Genomic DNA, 17,960 nt, shown 5'->3' on the forward strand with positions numbered 1-17,960 from the left:
AGAGTCTGAATCTTATCCAGAGGAAGCAAAAAACCTTGTACAGAGCCAAGACTAGGATCAGGCTTAGACACTCCAAGCAATAAAACAGTTCAAGAACTTACAATAGTTCTGGAGATTTAAGATATTTATGAATCTCAGTAGGGTCTGCACAGCCTGATAAACTTCGGCTGACAAAGTCTGAAGTGACTATCTCTTTAGAAGAAGGTTATCCAATATCACACTGTTGAAGCAGAGAAAGAACAGGGACAAGCGCCTTTGCAAAACTCATAGTTCAGTGGACTGGCCCAAGAAACAGCCCCCACCACAAAATTCAGGAGGTATAGAAGCATCAGAAAAATGTGGGCTTTCAAGTAGGCGTTCTACAAGTTCCAGAGAGGCAAGATAGTTTCCCAGATGGAGGAAGTAATGAGTGACCAGGTGGATTCCGTGCACATTTTAAGGAACCTGAAGGAAGAGGTTAAATGCCATTTTTTCCAGTATGGGGCGGATGCACCAATGGGCATTATCCCAGCATAGAGAAGCTGCATCAGAGCAGTAGGAAGCTCTGCCAATCCAAAAAAGACAAAAAACAAAATACCGTGTGTAGGTGTGTTCCCGCTGTGTTCCTAGATATGAGTGCCACATCCCAATATGAGAAGCATATTTGGAGAATCCCCTTGGGGTGGGACTTTTAAGGCCACTCAAAACAAAAATATACAATTGAAAAAGTAATAATGATAAGTATCTATAAATTTTATTAAACAAAAATATAGAAAATTAATATACAACAGTATATGATGAAAAACGGTAAAATTGGCAAAACTGATGTTTATAAAAAGATGTACATAACACTCAACCAACTATTCCATGCAAGATCCGACGTTTCAAGGTAAAAACCTCTTCTTCAGGGATTTTAGTGGATTTTAGCAGAAAAACTATTTCCACGAAAATCCCTGAAGAAGAGGTTTTTACCTTGAAACGTCGGAATACAGCAAATAAAAATATAGCACATACAAATGCTAGACAAGCAGACATTGTAATTTAATGTTATTTACATATACCTTTCCCTTTCAAACTGCAGCTGCTTTATTCGTCTGTAAAATTCAATGCAATAATGCAACTTGGAGGCACCCTATACATCATTAGTGTATGGACCCCCCAAAAATGCAATTTCCTGCTTGTATGATTAGGTCAACGGTTTTCCCAGAAATCTGCACTAATATCCAAGTCAAATTTTAGGCACCCTCTGCAAGAAAAATTTCAGTTTTGGTTAGATGCTTTGAACACTTCTAGAGGGATGTCAGCACTGCATCCTTTCTCCTCAGAACACTGAAAGTGTATCAGGTGATTATAATGAACCAGACTCAGATTCCGTCTGTAGGGAACATGATGAAACAGGCAGCTATTTTGTCAGAGCAGAAAAAGGTAGGAATCTGCTACAAAGTTTGTTAAAATCTTTACAACTGGCATTATTCACCCAGAGGGGATTGCTTTCTTCTCAACAAAAGTGTAATTATACTTTAAAGGCCTTTTGTAACTAGTTCACATATAGGCCACTTTGCAAACAGTAGATCGATGAGAAAACAACAAGGATTGCTCTAAGACCAATTTAGAGCAGTGGAAATTACTATCCGTCTGAGACTATGTCGCTGGTAGGCAGTTGTCTGGCAGGACCTCCAGGCTTTGTGTTGAGCCAGAAGTAGCTGGATAGACCAGGGGGAGAAAGGAGAAAAAGGGGACACTTCGCCCTCGTTGTGACCTTTGCAGGGGATGATGATAACTCAATACATGTGTCATAGCTCATACAATGTGAAAATTACATATTTAAAAAGTGTAATTGTGCCAAAATCAATGTGTCGTAGCCAATATGAGGTGGACATGTGATAGAATGAATGAAGCGCCGCGGTGCACTGATAGAGTGTTGGCTATGGAGCAACTAAGAATCTTGATAGAAAAGTTCTTAAGAAAAGGTAACTAAAAGGTAACTAAAAGATATTTGTTTGTTCTCTCAGAGCAGAGAGAAGACATTCCTTCTCCTAAGTACACAGACAAAAACGTATGCATGTTGTCAGTAAGGGGAGTTATACTGACTGTCCTTACAACCTTGTACTAATCTCCAATCTCCTCACAGTTGCAGCATAACCAGTGGTGTATCCTCAATGTGTGCAATCCCCAAAAGAGATGGGGCCCACTCTGCTTTCACACATAGCTCACATTGAGGATTCCCGTCAGCAGGCAATGCAGTCATTGGTTGCTGGAACTGCCAGAATCCTTGCAACCAATGACATGCTTCCCCACTTTTTTGAGCAGGAATGAACTTGCCCTGAGAAGAACTGCTCTACTTCCTGGCTACTGCTCAGCTACTGCGCTGTAAGATAAGGTGGGGACTCTTATGTAAGTGAAGACAGTGGACTACTATGAAAGGGGGGAATCCTATGTAAAGGAGTGAGTTGATGTAAGTGGGGGATAGTGGACTTCTATGTAAGGGGGAACTCTGATGTAAGTAGGGGGCAGTGGACTACTATGGAAGGGGGGGGCTTATATGTAAGGGAGTGACTTGATGAAAGTGGGATACAAGGGACTCCTATGTAAGGGGGGGACACCAATATAAGGGGGTACAAGGGACTCCTAAGTAAGGGGGGACTCCTATGCAAGGGAGGAACTCTGATATGAATGGGGGACAATGGACTCCTATGTAAGTAGGGACTCTGATGTAAGGGGGAACAGTAGACTCCTAGATAAGGAGGGACTGCTATGTAAGGGGGGACGCCAATGTAAGAGGACAGTCGACTCCCAAGTAAGGGGAGGACATCTATATAAGGAGGGGACTCTGATGCAATTGGGGACTGCGATGTTTACAAGGGGATTTCAATGTAAGGAAGGAATGCTGATGTAAGTGGGGGATAGTGGGCATCTATGTAGGAAGGTGACTCTAATGTAAAGAGGGGACTCCAATGTAATACGGACCCCTATGTAAGTAAGGGACAGCAGACTCCTGTGTAACAGGGGACTCAGATGTAAGGTTGGATGGTGAACTCCTAAGCAAGGGAGATTTCTAAGGGTGGCTCTTATGTAGGGGGGAGCTCCTATTTAAGGGGGACTATGATGTAAAAGGAAATTCTGATGTAAGGGGGGACTATGATGTAGGAGGGGACTATGATGTAAGGGCAGTTTTCAATTCAAGAGGCAACTTTGATGTAAGGGGAGACTCTGATGTAACAGGGTTCTCTGATGCAAAGGGAGACTTTGATGTAAGGGAGGGCTCCTGATGTAAAGATTGAGCCTGAAAAGCATTATTTAATGGAAACATTTCAATTTTTTTGATAGTTTTGCTGAGTGTTGTATGTGTCTGGTAGACTGCCTGTTATTTAACCATGTCCCTTTAAGACTCTCCCACTATAAGTGCAATCTGGCCTCTTCCATTTGGGACAGCATGCTTTACATGCCACTTTATTACTAAAATTGTTTTTGGTATGAGGATTTAAAAAAAAATGCACATGTGTACTTGACTGTAGTGGGGCATAGTTCTCCCTTGCTGTAGGCCCACAGAGGGGCCTAACTTATGTTATTGCACACAGGGCAACTGCATTTAGAAAACACCCCTGTGGATAACCCATGGTTAAATCTAACGATCCTGTGTCCTTTAATGTATGATTAAGAAATTATCTTTGCTAAAGCCCCGTACACACGTACTGATCGTCGGCCGAACGATTGGCCGTCTTTTGTCCAGGGCTGTCGTGTCTGTTGAAAACTGCAAAAGACTGCACAAGAATTTTGTCGGCCAACAACAGCTGACTGCAGAAGTGATGTCATGTGGTTAACTTTCCTTGTCTTTTTTCTTTTCTGAGCATGCCCAGTCTTGCTAATCTGCTGTCTGTCGGCCGAAATCTGTACTGACTGGCGAACAATCGGCCGTTCTGGTGTTGGCCAACAAAAATTTGAATGCCTGCACGACAGATTCTGTTCGGCCGAAAATGCGCTGTCGGCTGTCGGAAGCATCATATTAACAAGCCTACAATTGGCCGATCGGTCGTCGGCCGAATATTTACGGCCGACAATCGGTACGTGTGTACGGGGCTTAAGTTTTAAATCAGTACTAATAATCTATTATCTCGAAGGAGCCGCTAATATGTTGCTCAGGTCTTGTCCCTTTTTGCCAGGCACAAGGTAGAATCACACAGTCACAAGGTAGAATTACACAGTCAGGTACACACACACTTCTGCTTGTTGTCTTAAATTACCAGTTCAGGGTTTTGTTTTTGTTGTTTTATTTTTGGAGAACTTGGATAGGGAAGGGGATTTAGTGGGATACTCCAAGAAATAGAACTATTCACAATTGAGGACATCTAACTTATCTCCCGGTTAAGCCCTGGTGAAGTCCTTGCTGATAGCAGGTAGCAGAATTCTCCTTGAAAGTAGCACAAAGTAGTTTCAGTAGTGAGAAAAGTCCCTCAGTAGTAGTAGCAGGGCAAAGCTCCTCAGGTACAAGCCAGTTACAGCAGACTGCTTAGTAATCTGAAAGTAGTAGAACTGAGTCCAAGTAAACAGTTGGACAAGTCCTTGTTCAGACCCTCAGCTGACTATATAGCAGAAGTAGTTAAAAGCACAAGTCTATAGATCTTTTAGGTTTAAGTTTGCAGTGGGACATTTAGCCTCCGTTCACATTGACTGCGGCTTAGAAATTGTGGGACTTCACCTGAAATCGCACGATTTCAATGCCGAATCTCAGTGCGACTTTGGGTGCAACTTTATGCACAGAGGTCTATTGAAGTCACACCTGAAATCGCCTAAACTAGTGCATGTACTACTTTTTCAAATCAATGCGGCACCGCAAAGTCGGCATCGCATTGATTTGAACACTGCCATTGCCAGCAATAGGATAAAACTTGTCATACGATGTGACCTGTTAAATCGCATGACAAATCACTCCAATGTGAATTGGGGCTAAATTTTAGGTGGGGGAGATATCTGTACAGTGGATCACAATTAGTATCAATCTTAGTTTTGAAGTGATTTGCAATCTCCTGGACAGTGAATGCATTGGTGGGTGGAGGAAGTGAAGGACACTCAAAGGTAGAAATTATTTGATATGGACTGCATGCGAGGGTGGTAATGAAATCAGTGAAAAGGGTCTATTTGCCATCACAGAGGAAGGAATTATATTTTTGGAGGGCATATTTATACTGGATGATGTCTTGCTTGTTAGTCTTAAGTATCTGTGGTTTAGACTAAAGCCCCGTACACACACGCAGATCGTCGTCATACAAACGTCGGCGGACGAAAGATCTGCCGATTGTATGCGTGTTAGTATGGTGCCTCCGACAGATGTCTGCACACAATCCGCGGACAAGAGTCTTTCTTGCAAACATGAAAATTTTTGTCTGCAGACACCAGAACGGACGATTGTTCGCCTGTCAGTACAGAAATCAGCCGACAGACCGCAGATTTGCAAGACTGGGCATGCTCAGAAAATAAAAAACACAGGGAAAGTTAACCATTACATGACATCACTTCTGCAGTCAGCTGAAGTCTGCGGACAAAATTCTTGTGCTGTCCTTGTGCTGTCTTTGCACTTTTCAACAGACACCGACATCCCGGGGAGAAAAGACGAACATTTGTATGACGACGAGCTGTGTGTGTGTACGGGGCTTTAAGCCCCGTACACACGCACAGATCGTCGTCATACAAACGTCGGCGGACGAAAGATCTGCCGATTGTACGCGTGTTAGTATGGTGCCTCCGACAACTGTCTACGCACAATCCGCGGACAAGAGTCTTTCTTGCAAACATGAAAATTTTTGTCTGCGGACACCAGAACGGACGATTGTTCGCCTGTCAGTACAGAAATCAGCCGACAGACCGCAGATTTGCAAGACTGGGCATGCTCGGAAAATAAAAAACACAGGGAAAGTTAACCATTACATGACATCACTTCTGCAGTCAGCTGAAGTCTGCGGACAAAATTCTTGTGCTGTCCTTGTGCTGTCTTTGCACTTTTCAACAGACACCGACATCCCGGGGAGAAAAGACGAACATTTGTATGACGACGATCTGTGCGTGTGTACGGGGCTTTAGTCTTAAACCACAGATACTCAAGAGAGTGGCTATGTTTTTTGAGACTTCTAGTGTCATCTGTTTGCCAAGGTTTTACTGGTGAGGGCCTGATTTTGTGTGTATTGAGGTGGAGCAAATGTGTCTAGGGAGGGCGACAGTGAACTTTTGTAGACAGAAGTGGCTAAGTTGGGGCAGGGCAGGGGAGAGATTTTGTCATAGAGGTAGTCTGTTGCACAATAGAGAAGGGTTAAAGTGGCAAAGGTTTCTACGAGTAATTGTTAAGTGGTTGAAGGTAAAGGAGATAAAAGAGAAAGTGAAGCTAATAAGGTAGTGATCAGAAAGGGGAAAAGGATTGTTGGAGAGGTTGCAACAAGTACATAGGTAGGAGAATACAAGGTCAAAAGAGTTGCCATGAGAGGAGGTTAGTGGGATGTTGAAGTCAAGGGGAATGACCGTGGGAAATTCAGAAGAGAGAAAGTTCGATAGTCAGGCAGAGAAGTCATCAAGGAACCTTGAGACCAGTCCAGGAAGCCTATAGATCACAGCAATTATTCTCAAAGAAACTGGAGAAAATAGTGAGCCTCAAATGAGGGGAGGAACAGAGCAGAAGGTAAGTGAAGAACATGAAAAGTGCTATGTGGAGATTGAAGGATTCCAGTTTTACCTCCTTTACATCCACTGGGTCTGGGAAAGTGGATCCAGAGGAGGTAACCATGGGAGTGGGCAGTAGGAGAGGCAGAGTCAAATTCTTGAAGTCATGTTTCAGTAACAGCAAGTAGGTTGAAGGAGTTGAAGGAGTTAGTGATAAAAAGATAATGGATAGAGGTGAATTTGTTAAAGGGCTACAGATATTGAAAGCAGCACAGGTTACCATGAAGCATGAAAAAGTTGACGTGGAAAGAAGATTTTATACATAAAATTGTTTGTGCAGCAATAAATAGAAGGCATGTGTACAAGGCCTTTCATTTGCATACGCAAGTCTACAGCCGTGGCAAAAAGATTTAAGAATGATACAAATATTAATTTTCACAAAGTCTGCTGCTTCAATGTTTTTAGATCTTTTGGTCAGTTGTTACTATGGTATACTGAAGTATAATTACAAGCAGTTCATAAGTGACTTTTATTGACAATTACATTAAGTTTATGCAAAGTGTCAGGGCTCTAGTGGTAAAATAAGGTCTCTAGGACCCAGCATCTGTCAGGACACCAATGGCAGAAGAAGGGCTCTAGCACCCAGTGTCTCAGCCAGCACTTCACATGGGCCTTTATAAGGAAGTTTGTCAGTGATTGAAATTGCTGATTGATCTTCAGCTTGTACTGTGTTCCTGGTTCCTGAAAGTTCTCTCCTTGCAAATCCTTGACGGCTTGTGAAAGTGCGTTCATCTTCTGCTGACAGAGAGCCTCCATCGCCGCAGCACCTCTCTCAGCCTCAGACATAGTGGCTGATTGATACTATCACGTACCCGGTGCCGGAGGCCAATAAACAGAGGGCTTCCCTTGCGGATAAGTTCCAGACTCCCCTGAAAGTGAGAACAGGGGAAGTTGGGCTCAAAGTAGGTCGCCTGTGATGCAATTTGCAGAGGAAGGGTTTCTGATGTACGACGAGGGTGCAGACAGGTGGCGCCTGTGAGACGTGGCAGGTCTGTGGTTGTGCTGAGACAATGGAAGTCAGTTCAAGCCTGAGTTTGGAGCCAGGAGGATAACAGAGCAGACAAGGTGGTATAGGAAAGCCAAGGTCAAACACAGGAGAGCAGAAGAGGATATCCTTTAACAAACCGGGGTTCTCCGGAGAAGGTTTTTTCCGGATTTCCCAAACAATCAGAGAGCGGATTCACCAGAGAAAATGACTGTACCCTAGTCCTCCACAGTCCAATTCCTGCACTTTTTTTTCAGAATATTAGTCTGTTCCTGATGTTTTTCCTGGAGAGAAGTGTTTTTTTTGCTGCCCTTCTTGACACCAGGCAATCCTCCAAAAGTGTTCTCCTCACTGTGCATGCAGATGCACTCACACCTGCCTGCTGCCATTCCTGAGCAAGCTCTGCACTGGTGGTGCCCCGATCCTGCAGCTGAATGAACTGTAGGAGACGGTCCTGGTGCTTGCTGGACTTTCCTGGGCACCCTAAAGCCTTCTTCACAAATGCAGTGAAAATGTCTTTTGTGGGATTAAGTTAATTTTCATGGCAAAGAGAGACTTTGCAATTAATTGCAATTCATCTGATCACTCTTCATAACATTCTGGAGTAGATACAAATTGCCATATTTGTGTCATTCTCAAAACTTTTGGCCATGGCTGTATGCTTTACACACAATCAACCAATAAGCTTGAACAAACAGAAGCACAATATCATTCAAACTCAGATGTCTAACAGCTGTTTTTTCTTTCTTAGGCAAGCAGTCAAGATGAAAGAAAAAGGGACTTTGAAACTATTTTTGCGCACTATGATGTAGTAAGTTTTAACACTAAAACGGTGTATGGATGAAATATAAATATAAAGTTATAGACTTGTGGTTAATCCGAAACACCAGGCAAATGTAAAACAAAGAAATGTATGTAATAGTTTAAGCATTTGCATGCATTTTGAAATACAGCTAATATGAGTACCTAAATACCGTATGTCTTTAGTTTAGCTTTCTGTATTCATCTGCATAGCAATACAGACTGGAAAGCTGCTCATCTAATTGTGTCCATACAGGGAACATATTTATATAGAATCCAAAAGAAAAATAGGATCAAAAGATCCAAACGATCATTAAATTCACCATACACCTAACAATCTACCTACTTTCCTATGATCAGACTCTCAATCAAGACTCATCAGAGCATTTTCGATTAAATTCTTTGGTGTTGCTCAAAATCAATCGATGGCAGGGTCTGCGTCTTTATGATAATTCTAAGATTTGATCAAATAGTCAGATCCTGTTATGAAACGTTCGATCAGATCGTTATGTGTATGACTACCATAACACTATTCATTTGACAACAGTAGGGGAAAACCCGGCAAAGCCTCATCCATGTTTTGTGGTTACATTGTGGTCCAGTAAGTAGGCAGGGTGGGTCCTTGACCAAACTATACTGCTCTATTAACTAAACAAACAAACAAATATTAAAGCCTAGTATACACTAGTATTTTTTTTTTCGTTCTACCCAGCAACCCTATCAGGTCCTGACAGCCCAGGAGGAGCCGTTGTACTAACTATGCGATGTTAGTACAGCGATCTCCCCGACTGTGCTTCCCCGGCAGGCCTTTTTGGTCATGCCCCATTGACAGAAGCTGGCGGAATGGCTGGCTTCTGTCTGATCGGTTGCAGTACACACAGGGCCGAATTTAGGCCGGTTTCCATTGAACCAGCCAATGCCGGCTTACATTTTGCCATGTGTACTAAGCTTAAAGCGGAGTTCCGGGCACAAAATCAATGTTTTTTTTTTGTGCCCGTCCGCTAGTTCTGGATAACCTGAAAAGGAATTGGATAGTTAGGTTTTTTTTTTTTTTAAACTCACCTTGTAATTGTAGATCGTAAATACTCACCTCAGGGTACTTCCTCCCTCGGAGCCGCGGCTCACCCCGTCACTTCCTGCCTCGCGATGATTCCTGGGAGCTGAACGTCATAGCTCCCAGGAATCAATGCGACGGCACCGGCCCCGCACGTCATTTCCGGGCGACGCCGCATTCCCCTGCTAAACAGCTTCTGGGCATGCCCAGAAGCTGTTTAGGAATGCGGCGCCGCACCGGAAGTGACGAGAGGGGCCGGTGCGGCGCATTCTGGGAGAAGAAGACGCGGAAGAAGACCGCGCCGGCTTCAGCTGCCCACAAGAGAGATGGAAACGCTGTGGAAGAAATTTTATAAGTAAGTATTTCTTCTAAAAGGTAAGTGCGAACCGGGACAGATCAGAGGCTAGCCATTGTGGAATGTGCTAGCCCTGACTGTCCCGGGGGTATGCTTATTGAAAAATGACATCTGTGCCCGGAACTCCGCTTTTAAGTTTAAGCTTAATATTGTTGAAAACATAATATGTACTCAATAAACCAATAAACAAATAATCACCTTAGTGAAAAACATACATCAGTGCAATCACAACACAATAATAAATGAAAATTCTCTTCAGTGCTCGATCTTGATATGCTGTCCCATGTGAATCCTGCATGGAAAATATTGACGCACACCAAGACCATGGGGGAGATTTACTAAAACTGGAGCACTCAGAATCTGGTGCAGTTGTGCATGGTAGCCAATCAGCTTCTAAGTTCAGCTTGTTCAATGAAGCTTTGACAGTAAAACCTGGAAGCTGATTGGTTTCTATGCAGAACTGCACCAGATTTTGTATGCTCCAGTTTTAGTAAATCTCCCCCTTGTGTTCCTTTCCCAATCTATAAATAGGATGGACTCTCACCCTAAGCAGTGGGACCTGGTTACCATAGGACCATACGGCACCTTTCCCCTTTAATGGGTTATAGAGTATGTAATAGCACCATCTTGTCTCCTCCACTGCACATTAGGCACTATTAGCACCCCTTCCTTTTAAAAGATGGTAGTAATAACACCACTCTGTCTCCTCCACTCCATAGATGGGCAAAGATATATTCTCTAAAAATGAAATGAAACCCAATAGTGATCTTCGTTTAAAATGTTTATTTACAGAACAAATATAAAAGATACACTCACATTAAAAAGGTACATAGGACCTGTGCACAAGCACAAAAACCCATCCAGAGCCTGATTCTGACTCCCTCAGTGTTGTCAGCCACTCTCACAGCACTTCTTAGTCACAATGTAATGACATCATCAAGCTTTTTTACAACAGAGCAAAATAAGATCACATACTTGTGCATGGTGTCCCCAAGTGGCTACTAGTAAAGGCCTAATGTTGGTAACCACAGGCCCTTACAGGATACTACTAGTAGATATGAAGAATATAGGATATATAGCATAAGGAACAAACTATTCAGAGAAAGGGAATACAATAAGACACGTGGCCACTCACTAAAACTAGAGGAAAGGAGGTTTAAACTTAAAATATGTAGGGGGTTCTTCACTGTAAGAGCAGTAAGGATGTGGAATTCTCTTCCACAAGCAGTCGTATCAGCAGGGAGCATCAATAGTTTAAAAAAACGATTAGATGGGCACCTTAAAGACCACAACATACAGTAGTATACAATGTACGGTTAACTGCAAACACACACGCACATCATAGGTTGAACTGGATGGACGGATGTCTTTTTTCAACCTCACTAACTATGTAACTATGTAACTATGTAACTAAATAACATTTTTTGATTAACAAAAATATTCTAAGTAGATATGAGAGGTTTAAAACCCTTAGACATGCTGAATAACCATATGTAATATTTTTTCCAGAGTAAAACAGGAGCCCTTGAAGGTCCTGAAGTTGATGGATTTGTCAAAGACATGATGGAACTAGTGAAGGTGAGTTTTCTAGCCAAATATTATCGTGAAAAATGCTTTGATAAGCTTAGCCTTCCAAAAAAGGAACATCGGTTAAGGATTTATTATTGTTTGCATCTTTCCCAACTTACTCACCTCCCTCAGATATATTGTCTCTCACATCTACCACCACACTTGAAATATTACTTGTAAAATATTGTGCCTCTCCTGAGCCCCTTGAAATTCTATGGAAACAGAAGGAAGTTTTGGTGTGCTGTTGATGTCATGTCCTGAAATTAAAGTGTTACTAAACCCAGGACCCTGCATTCACTATATCTGGTCTCCTACAGTACACAGAACATGGAAATGCAATTATCTTAGTAAATATAAACTAATAAATACCTTTTCTCATCAGCAGTATATGGCAGTCTTGTGACTTCTATCAGTGTCTGCTTAAAGCTTGTAGGAGGAGTTTTCATACTGCACTGGCTGTCCAATTAGGATGCAGGACCCCTGACCCTATGTCTGGACTGTGCTGATTGGCCCTGTACTGATCACATGCACTCTCCCAAGAGAAAAAAAAAAACTCTCTAGCAATACACACCAAACTGAGCATGTGCAGCCTGACTCCAGTAACTCTGTCTTATCCAGACATGTTATTGGGACAGAGGAGGATCTGTGTGCATACAGGATCAAACAGCCTTTTACACAATGCAGAGGATTAACCCCTTAGTTCCCACAGTGAGTATAACAAGCATACTTTACTGCATATACAGACTGATTTTACTGTTGTGGGCTTAGTAACACTTTAAGTCTCATGATTTTTGGAACTCATGCAGTATTTGCTAAGTTATCAGCAATTCTGTGGGTGATGAAAGGGGAGTACTGTGTAAAGTGATCTATGCCCACAACCTGTGGGCAACATTAGGACATATTCTAAAGTTCATTTACTGCTTGTTAAAGTGTATGTATAGCCAATAATTTAATTTTATAGTTTTGGATAAAGTGGGGAAGTATTAAAAAGTCCCTGTCAGTTCATTTCATCCTACCTGTATCCTGTGAGATTTCTCTTAATTTCCTGTCTTAGTGATGCAATAGGAAGTAAAGGAACATGCCTCCAAAATAGTGGGAATTTCTTATTAGACAGTTGCACCAGAACAGGTGTCCCCTTCAGAAGATTTATCCTTACTTCCTGTTCCAGGAACAACTGTATGGGCCAATTTATACACTTAAGAACATATATGAAATGCTCCAACTGCTGTCTGTAAATAAGAATGCAAAATATTATATTGCAATTATTCATATTTATCTGACTAAACAAGAAAAATAAAGTATGTACAAAAGCACTACATATTTTCATGCAGTATATTATAAACCTTAAGGTGCTGAGTTCCTGCCTTTGTATGGAAGACACACTGTGATTAAAGCTGATTAAAATGTGATTTCCTATTACAAGTAGATTACTGACTGACCTTGCAAAGGTCATAATGGTTGGTTAAATAATTATTTTGCTGGAAAAGATTATAGAACAAGTTGACTTTGACATTTTAAGAGGGTATAACAGATGTGCCCTTCCATTTAACTATGCTGTACTTAACTCCGGGTTATTTAAAGAAGATCAAATATATATAAATAAATATATATATATATATATATATATATATATATATATATATATATATATTTATACAGTATCTCACAAAAGTGAGTACACCTCTCAAATTTTTGTAAATATTTTATTATATCTTTTCGTGTGACAACATTGAAGAAATTGCACTTTGCTACAATGTAAAGTAGTGAGTGCACAACTCGTATAACAGTGTAAATTTGTTGTCCCCTCAAAATAACTCAACACAAAGCCAATAATGTCTAAACCGCAGGCAATAAAAGTGAGTACACCCCTAAGTGAAAATGTCCAAATTGGGCCCAATTAGCCATTTTCCCTCCCCAGTGTCATGTGACTCGTTAGTGTTACAAGGTCTCAGGCGTGAATGGAGAACAGGTTTGTTAAATTTGGTGTTATCGCTCTCACTCTCTCGTACTGGTCACTGGAAGTTCAACATGGCACCTCATGGCAAAGAACTCTCTGAGGATCTTAAAAAAAGAATTGTTGCTCTACATAAGGATGGCCTAGGCTATAAGAAGATTGTCAAAACCCTAAAACTGAGCTGCAGCACGGTGGCCAAGACCATTCAGCGGTATAACAGGACAGGTTCCACTCAGAACAGGCCTCGCCATGGTTCGACCAAAGGAGTTGAGTGCACTTGCTCAGCGTCATATCCAGAGGTTGTCTTTGGGAAATAGACATATGAGAGCTGCCAACATTACTGTGGAGGTTGAAGGGGTGGAACCTTCGCAAACTTCATCAAATTGGTCTGCATGGCTGTCGTCCTAGAAGGAAGCCTCTTCTAAAGATGATGCACAAGAAAGCCCGCAAACAGTTTGCTGAAGACAAGCAGACAAAGGGCATTGATTACTGGAACCATGTCCTGTGGTCTGATGAGACCAAGATAAATGTATTTGGTTCAGATGGTGTCAAGCATGTGTGACGGGAGCCAGGTAAGGAGTACAAAGACGAGTGTATCTTGCCTACAGACAAGCATGGTTGTGGGAGTGTCATGGTCTGGGGCTGCATGATTGCTGGGGAGCTACAGTTCATTGAGGGAATAATGAATGCCAACATGTACTGTGACATACTGAAGCAGAACATGATCCCCTCCCTTCGGAGACTGGGCCACGGGGCAGTATTCCAACATGATACCGACCCCAAACACACCTCCAAGACGACCACTGCCTTGCTAAAGAAGATGAGGGTAAAGGTAATGGACTGGCCAAGCATGTCTCCAAACCTAAACCCTATTGAGCATCTGTGGGGCATCCTCAAATGGAAAGTGGAGGAGCGCAAGGTCTCTAACATCCACCAGCTCCATGATGTTGCTATGGAGGAATGGAAGAGGACTCCAATGGAGGACTCCTGTGAAGCTCTGGTGAACTCCATGCCCAAGAGGGTTAAGGCAGTGCTGGAAAATAATGGTGGCCACACAAAATATTGACACTTTGGGCCCAATTTGGACATGGTGACTTAGGGGTGTACTCACTTTTGTTGCCAGCGGTTTAGACATTATTGGCTGTCTGTTGAGTTATTTTGAGGGGTCAGCAAATGTACACTGTTATACAAGCTGTACACTCACTACATTACATTGTAGCAAAGTGTCATTTCTTCAGTGTTGCCACATGAAAAGATATAATAAAATATTTACAAAAATGTGAGGGGGTGTACTCACTTTTGTGAGATACTCTCTCTCTCTCTCTCTCTCTCTCTATATATATATATATATATATATATATATATATATATATATACATATAAAGGTTTTCCGGGACAAGCCACAACAATCTGCAAAGAGGACCTATCTTATCTTTTTCACATTTCAAAACACATCTGCAAATATATGCTAATGATGTTGCACAGATATGTCATCCTACAGGAGTGCCAACAGTGGGACATACTGTACATAACCTTTAGTGGTGATCATGTGGCTTTTATATTCAAGCAATATACCCAAATAGTGAACAACCATTTTGTCAGTTCAAGAAGCAAAAGCGTAGTGCTGTAGGCAGGGAAATATTTTTAATAAGACACAAAAGGCTTATCACCTTGTATGGACCTCTGGCAAGGCACTTGAAATCCCCAGGACCAAATCTCATTTTAACAGTTGTGTCCTGGCCTGTGTTGCATCAGGTTTTGTATTTCCTATAAACAGATTAGTTACAATTTATTTTATTATTACGATTTCAACGGAACCTCCTACGATCTGCACTAATTTTGGTTAAAGCAACCCGCAAAGTGAAAAAAATTTTTTTTTTTTTTTTTAACCACTTGCCTACAGTGCACTTTCACCCCCTTCCTGCCCAGACTGATTTTCAGCTTTCAGCGCTCTCACACTTTGACTGAGAATTACTCAGTCATGCAACACTGTACCCATACAAAAATTGTGTCCTTTTTTTCACACAAATAGAGCTTTCTTTTGATGGTATTTGATCAATACTGGGTTTTTTATTTTTTGTGCTATAAATAAAAAAAGACTGAAAATATCGTGAAAAAACGCATTTTTCTTTGTTTCTGTCATAAAATTTTGCAAATTAGTCATTTTTCTTCACAAATTTTGGCCAAAATTTATACTGCTACTTATCTTTGGTAAAAATAACCCAAATAAGTGTATATTATTTGGTCTTTGTGAAAGTTATAGAGTCCACAAGCTATGGTGCGAATCATTGAAAATTTATCACACTTGATCACACCTGATGTACTGAAGGCCTATCTCATTTCTTGAGACACTAAAAAGTCAGGAAAGTACAAATACCCCCCAAATGACCCCTTTTTGGAAAGTAGACATTCCAAGGTATTTAATAAGGGGCATGGTGAGTTTTTTGAAGTTGTAATTTTTTCCCACAATGCTTTGCAAAATGAAGATTTTTATTTTTTTTTCTACAAATTGCCGTATTAACAGGTTATTTCTCTCACACAGCACATGTATACTTGCAACTACACCCCAAAACACATTCTACTACTCCTCCTGAGTATGCCGATACCACATGTGTGAGACTTTTTCACAGCCTGGCCACATACAGAGGCCTAACATCCAAGTAGCAGCGTCCGGCATTCTAGGAGCATAAATTACACATATAATTTCCTGACAACCTATTGCACTTTTGAAGGCCCTGGAGCACCAGGACAATGGAAACCCCCATAAAATGACCCCATTTTGGAAAGCAAACACCCCAACGTATAATCTTTGAGGCATAATGAGTCTTTTGAACATGTCATTTTTTTCCACAAGTTTTTGGAAAATGTGGAAAGAAAATGAAAATGCTTTTTTTTTACACAAAGTTGTCAATTTATGCAATATTTCTAACACATAGCATGTACATAGCAAAAATTGCACCCCAAAATACATTCTGCTACTTCTCCTGAGTATGCTGATACCACATGTGTGAGACTTTTTCACAGCCTGGCCACATACATAGGCCCAACATTCAAGTAGCCCTGTCCGGCATTCTAGAAGCAGAAATTACACATATAATTTCCTGACAACCTATCGCACTTTTGAAGGCCCTGGAGCACCAGGACAATGGAAACTCCCATAAAATGACCCCATTTTGGAAAGCAAACACCCCAACGTATAATTTGTGAGGCATAATGAGTCTTTTGAACCTGTCATTTTTTTCCACAAGCTTTTGGAAACTGTGGAAAGAAAATGAAAATGCATTTTTTTTTACACAAAGTTGTCAATTTATCAGATATTTCTAACACATAGCATGTAGATAGCAAAAATTGCACCCCAAAATACATTCTGCTACTCTTCCTGAGTATGCTGATACCACATGTGTGAGACTTTTTCACAGCCTGGCCACATACAGAGGCCCAACATTCAAGTAGCCATGTCCGGCATTCTAGGAGCACAAATTACACATATAATTTCCTGACAACCTATCGCACGTTTGAAGGCCCTGGAGCACCAGGACAATGGAAACTCCCATAAAATGACCCCATTTTGGAAAGCAAACACCTCAACGTATAATTTTTGAGGCATAATGAGTCTTTTGAACGTGTCATTTTTTTTCCACAAGTTTTTGGAAAATGTGGAAAGAAAATGAAAACGCATTTTTTTTACACAAAGTTGTCCATTTATGCAATATTTATAACACATAGCATGTACATAGCAAAAAATTCACCCCAAAATACATTCTGCTATTCCTCCTGAGTATGGCGATATCACATGTGTAATACTTTTACACAGCCTGGCCACATACATAGGCCTAACATCCAAGTAGCGCTTTACACAAAGTTGTCCATTTATCCACTTTAAGACTGGGCCTATTTTTGACACTTGGTGTTTACAAGCTAAAATCATTTTTATGCTAGAAAACTACTTAGAACCCCCAAACATTATATATTTTTTTTTAGCAGAGACCCTAGAGAATAAAATGGAGCTTGTTACAATATTTTTTATCACACCATATTTGCGCAGCAGTCTTCCAAATGCAATTTTTTTAACAAAAATTCAATTTTTAATAAAAAAAAAAGAAAACAGTAAATTTAGCCCAATTTTTTTCCATAATGTGAAAGATAATGTTACGCCGAGTAATTAGATACCCAACATGTCATGCTTCAAAATTGGGCACGTTCGCGGAATGGCGCCAAACATTGGTACTTAAAAATCCCCATAGGCAACATTTTAAAAATTTCTACAGGTTACCAGCTTAGAGTTACAGAGGAGGTCCAGGGCTCAAATTATTGCTCTCGCTCTAATGATCGCGGTCATACCTCACATGTGTGGTTTGAACACCGTTTACATATGTGGGCGGGACTTGCGTATGCGTTCGCTTCTGCGCGCGAGCTAACGGGGACAGGGCGCTTTAATTTTTTTTTTTCCTATTTATTTTATTTAATAATTTTTTATTTTTACACGGTTTTTTGAAAAAAAATGTTTTGATCATTTTTATTCCAATTACAAGAAATGTAAACATCCCTTGTAATAGAA

The 17,960-nt window shown here is 41.1% G+C and overlaps 1 protein-coding gene across 1 annotated transcript in view; it reads left to right on the forward strand.

The window, feature by feature from the left end:
• The window catches only part of SCGN (secretagogin, EF-hand calcium binding protein), a 109,752-nt gene that overhangs the window by 81,879 nt on the left and 9,913 nt on the right, over nucleotides 1–17,960 (forward strand). Inside the window, exons 9-10 of the mRNA XM_082259262.1 lie at nucleotides 8,421–8,480; nucleotides 11,389–11,457. Of these exons, the coding sequence (XP_082115388.1) occupies nucleotides 8,421–8,480; nucleotides 11,389–11,457 (129 nt within the window). The remainder of the gene's footprint in view (nucleotides 1–8,420; nucleotides 8,481–11,388; nucleotides 11,458–17,960) is intronic.

This window comes from Pelophylax lessonae (genome assembly GCF_965119305.1).
Source record: "Pelophylax lessonae genome assembly, chromosome: 5".
Lineage (NCBI taxonomy): Eukaryota > Metazoa > Chordata > Amphibia > Anura > Ranidae > Pelophylax > Pelophylax lessonae.